The sequence below is a fragment of the Chiloscyllium plagiosum genome, chromosome 11 (assembly GCF_004010195.1).
Source record: "Chiloscyllium plagiosum isolate BGI_BamShark_2017 chromosome 11, ASM401019v2, whole genome shotgun sequence".
NCBI lineage: Eukaryota > Metazoa > Chordata > Chondrichthyes > Orectolobiformes > Hemiscylliidae > Chiloscyllium > Chiloscyllium plagiosum.
This window is the reverse complement of record NC_057720.1, coordinates 86,515,770-86,520,439: the sequence shown is the minus strand read 5'-3', so window position 1 is coordinate 86,520,439 and position 4,670 is coordinate 86,515,770. Positions and strand designations below refer to the sequence as shown.

Sequence of the window (4,670 nt, the reverse complement as noted above, 5' to 3'; positions counted from 1 at the left end):
TTTTCTTTTTACTCCAATCCACATAAATGTCATATCAGAATTGATATGTTTTTTGCCCCCTCGATTTTTTAAAATTCCATATAATCTTGTAAAATAGGTCATATAGCAATTTCTGATCACGCTGCTATATATATGGAAATCAAGTCAAGGAACAATGGGACATCCCCTCAGCATTGGCGTATGGACCCCTTCCTGCTGAAAGATAGTAAATTTGTAAAGTACTTCTCTCAAGAATTTAAAATTTTTTTAGAAATTAATTTACCCATCAATGATGTGGGAGACCATCAAAGCTTACGCGCGAGGTTTGATCATCTCCTACTCAGCGTCTCAGGAAAAATTAAAGGGAGAACAATAGCGTCCGCTCGAAGCTCGCTTAAACGCAGCTGAAACAGCATACACTGATAGACCTTCTATTATCAAATTGCAAAGGGTTACGGCCCTTAGGACAGCTCTAAACACCACGCTTACCCAAACGGCTATGAGGGAAATATTATTTGCAAAACAAAGGTTATATGAATTTGGCGACAAACCGGGTAGATACTTAGCATTTCTTGCAAAGATAAAAAAGGCCCCTCAAACCATCACGTCTATCAAGGAAAGTACGGGTATTCTAACTCATGATCATGAAAGGATTAATGCAATCTTTAGAAAATTTTATTCTGATTTATATAAATCACAGGATTGTGAAGACAGGACTAGGAGGGTGCAATCATTTTTTAAAAATTTGACCTTTTCGGTCTTAAATGCTCCCCTAACAGTCCAAGAAATACTTGACGCAATCAGGCAACTTCAGAGTGGTAAGGCACCGGGCCCAGATGGTTTTCAAGCTGAATTCTATAAAGCATTTACAGGAATATTGGCTGGTCCACTTATGGAGATGTATAACTACGCATATAGTCAGGGCTGTCTCCCGCCTTCACTGAAAGAAGCAAATATCTCTCTTATCCTTAAAAAAGGAAAGGACCCAGAAGATTGCGCGTCATACAGATCAATATCCTTGCTAAATGTAGATTTTAAAATCCTTTCTAAAACGTTAGCATTGAGACTAGAAAGAGTATTGCCACATAACATCAGACGGGGTTTATTAAGGGCCGTAGATCAGCCAATATCATTAGAAGGGTTTTGAATATGATTCAAGCCTGCCATCAGGGAAAGATACCAGGAGTAGTAGTCTCATTAGACGCGGAAAAGGCATTTGATAGGGTTGAATGGTCATATTTGTTTTACACATTGGAAAGGTTTGGCGTTGGACAGGTGTTTACCAAATGGGTCTCAACATTGTATAGTGATCCCAAAGCAGTTGTGGTTACCAATGGATTAGGTTCGGATAGCTTCAGTGTGGATAGGGGCTGCCGTCAGGGATGTCCTCTCTCGCCATTGTTATTTACGCTAATAATTGAACCACTAGCAGAAGCTATACGGGCTGATCCTAATATAACAGCCCTGAGGATTGGTACAGGTAAACATAAAATGGCCCTTTATGCAGATGATGTTCTCCTATTCCTCAGTAATCCTCTGATGTCCGCGCCTCGCTTAATCCAAGTTATTAATACATTTAGCGCATTCTCAGGCTATAAAATTAATTTCTCAAAATCGGAGGCTATGCCAATGGGTGGCCTTGCTAGTATAGCCCACTTATTAGACGGATCCCACTTTCCCTTTCGGTGGTCCCTGGAGAGTTTCTTATATTTAGGCATTTTTATTGCCCCAGTATTTGGTCAGTTATACAAGGCTAACTTTGTGCATTTACTGGAAAGGATAAGGCAGGACCTCCAGCGATGGGGAGACCTTCCAATTTCCTGGTTGGGTAGAATAGCACTAATTAAAATGAATGTCCTGCCCCGTCTCCTATACCCTATGAGAATGCTTGTGGTGATGCTGCTGAGGCTGGCAATATGTAAATTATATGGCTGGCTGGGTTCCTTTATCTGGAATCAGATGGCCCCTCATTAAGCTGAAGAAGCTACATCTTCCACAGGCAAGGGGAGGATTGGACTTCCCAGATTTTAGGAAATATCAGTTAAGTTCCCTATTAAGTTACATAGCTGATTGGGTCTTGTCTGATCCACAATCAATCTGGCTGTACATCGAGGCTTCTCAAGTAAAATGCCCACTTATTGACCTTTTATTTTCAGACAAGAGGAAAATCATTACAGATCACTGTAAAAACCCTATAATACTAAACACAATTAAGGCTTGGAATATAATGCGGCAAAATGAGGGCAACTCACATAAAACATCCCCCTATGCACCGATAGTGGGAGCATGGGGATTCCAACCGGGGTTTACAGATACCATTTTTAAACTCTGGAGATCCAGGGGTATCTCATGTTTAGGGGACCTATTTAAAGATGGGATCCTGATGTCTTTTGAACAGCTGCGTCAGAAATTCGGATTACCGAATGGAGACCTCTTTCGATATTTCCAAATTTGAGATTATATACAGAAGAAGACTACGTTATTAGATAGTCTTTATAAATCAGATAGAGAATGTAGAGTGCCACGACCAATGGAGGTATCTTCCATCAGTACTATTTATCATTTACTACATGATGAAGTATCGGGAGATATGGACAATCTGCTTAAAACATGGGATCGGGATTTGGGACTAGAAATCTCTATAGAAACGTGGAATGACATTTGGGAAAATGCCAGAAGAATCACCATCTGTAACAGAACTCAGGCTATCCAGCTGAAGATACTTCATAGGGTCCATATGGCACCGGATCGATTGGCAAAATTTAAGGCAGGAGCATCTCCAATGTGTCCAAATGTAAAGTAGAGGTGGGCACTCTTATACATTGCTTATGGACCTGTCATAAGATCTGTAGATACTGGACTAAAGTAGCAAGTACCCTGACAGAAATTTTAGGAAGGGAAATTAAAGTGGACCCTGTATCTCTCCTTTTGGGCTTTTCGAACTTACCCTCCCTGGATATGCACAGGAAGAGATTATTTTCTATTCTCTCTCTCTGTGCAAGGAAAACTATTTTGGTGAACTGGGTGGTTGAGGGCCCCCCTGGACTTTCAAATTGGCACAGATTAATTATGGAATGTATTCCCTTTGACTTCCTTAAAAATATGGTGCACCGAAAGACCGAATTATTTCATAAAATATGGCAGCCCTTCTTGAATTACATAAATACAGATATTTCGGCTATCCTAACAAGGGCTTTTATTTAATTGAGATTGAAAACCTGGCTGGTCCGGGACCCCTTGGGAGAGGAGTCCTGCACGAATACGGGTTTTATTACATTTGATGTTAACACATTCCAAGCATGTACCTCACTACCCAATTTCTATGTTATCCGTTGTTTTTTTTTCTTTCTCTTATTATACACTCTGGTTAGCTGTAGGTTAGATTAGTAGTTAGTTGAGTTTTGTTTTTTTTTCTCTCTGTATTTTTCTTTTGTTAAATTTTGGTTATTATTTATTTAAGATTTAATTGTATATCAATGTTTGTACTTGAGAGTTTTGTTTAATTTTTTTAAACTTGTAAAAATGTTAAATTTCCAATAAAAATATCTATAAAAAAAACATTTAAAAGGCATTTGGATGAATACATGGATAGGGAAGGATTAGAAGGATAAGAGCCAAGTGCAGGGAAATGGGGTTAGCGTGGATGGAAATTTTGGCCAGCATGGACCAGTTTGGGCCAAAGGGCTAGTCTCCGTGCTGTAGGATTCTATGACTGAGAGCTGGGGAGTAAATGGATTTTAGATAAGGTCAGATTGCCGGTCCAATGGCAAGTACTCACCAGTCAGTGAAGGTTCTCTCTGCCTGAGCAACAGTCACTGTTCGCCCCATGTGAAACGGAGGTTCCCTCACAACCTTGTACTTCAGGGACTTGCACTTGGTGCACAGGGGATCCTGGACCCTGGAGGTCAACAGCACGGCGTCCAGCTCGAGCTTCTCGTCAAAGGTGTAGATCTTCACCCCCGCCACTCTCTTCTTGACGTTGGCTTTAACGGTGAGAGGGATGTCACAGAAGGTGTGGTACGGCCCTCCGAGCCGAATGTCCTCACCGTCGACGGTCAGGACCTCCACACTGGTGATGGTCTCACCCGCCCTCGCTGACAGGTAGGTCACCCACACCGAAAGTGAGTCCGCCACCACGGGATGGGCGAACATTAGCTCCAGCATGCAGCCCTCTGGCTGGGGACAGGGCACCGTCATGTTCATGTGGTAGATGTGCAGTTCCGGGCTCCAGGCCCGCAGGCTCGGCTCACACGGCTCGTCCACATCAGGAGACCCTGCAGCACACACAACTATCACTTAGACCAGGGGCGTTCATAAACCTGAATTCACAGAGCACCTTCCCCGTCCTCAGGCCATCGCAGATCGCTCAAAACACAAGGATGCAGGAGCAGCCCACTGCACATGGCAAGATCACATGAGCAGCAACAAGACATATGCCTGGATATGCTGTCTTTACTGATGGCTCTTGGTGCAACGCACTGTGGAGAGCAGGCCTGCACAAACTAACAACGGTGGGATGTTCCAAACAGCTCCAGCCCTGTACGGGTTGACAACAGAGGGGCGGGGGTGGGGACTGTGTCAGAGTAGGGGAGGGGCATGTGTCAGGTTAGGAAGGGGGATGTTGGGGTAGGACATAGGGTGGAGTCAGAGTGCAGGAGGGCATGTGTTAGGGTGGGGGGGTCATCCGTCAG

At 43.2% G+C, this 4,670-nt stretch overlaps 1 protein-coding gene across 2 annotated transcripts in view; it reads right to left on the bottom strand.

Annotated features, from left to right (window-relative positions):
- Window positions 1-4,670, bottom strand: part of LOC122554652 (pappalysin-2-like) — a 404,730-nt gene that overhangs the window by 227,168 nt on the left and 172,892 nt on the right. For both annotated transcript variants that reach the window (XR_006313051.1, XM_043700014.1), the window contains exon 7: window positions 3,758-4,253. Coding sequence is in view for 1 of the 2 variants with exons in the window: in XM_043700014.1 (XP_043555949.1) it covers window positions 3,758-4,253 (496 nt within the window). In the remaining variant the exon portion in view is untranslated. The remainder of the gene's footprint in view (window positions 1-3,757; window positions 4,254-4,670) is intronic.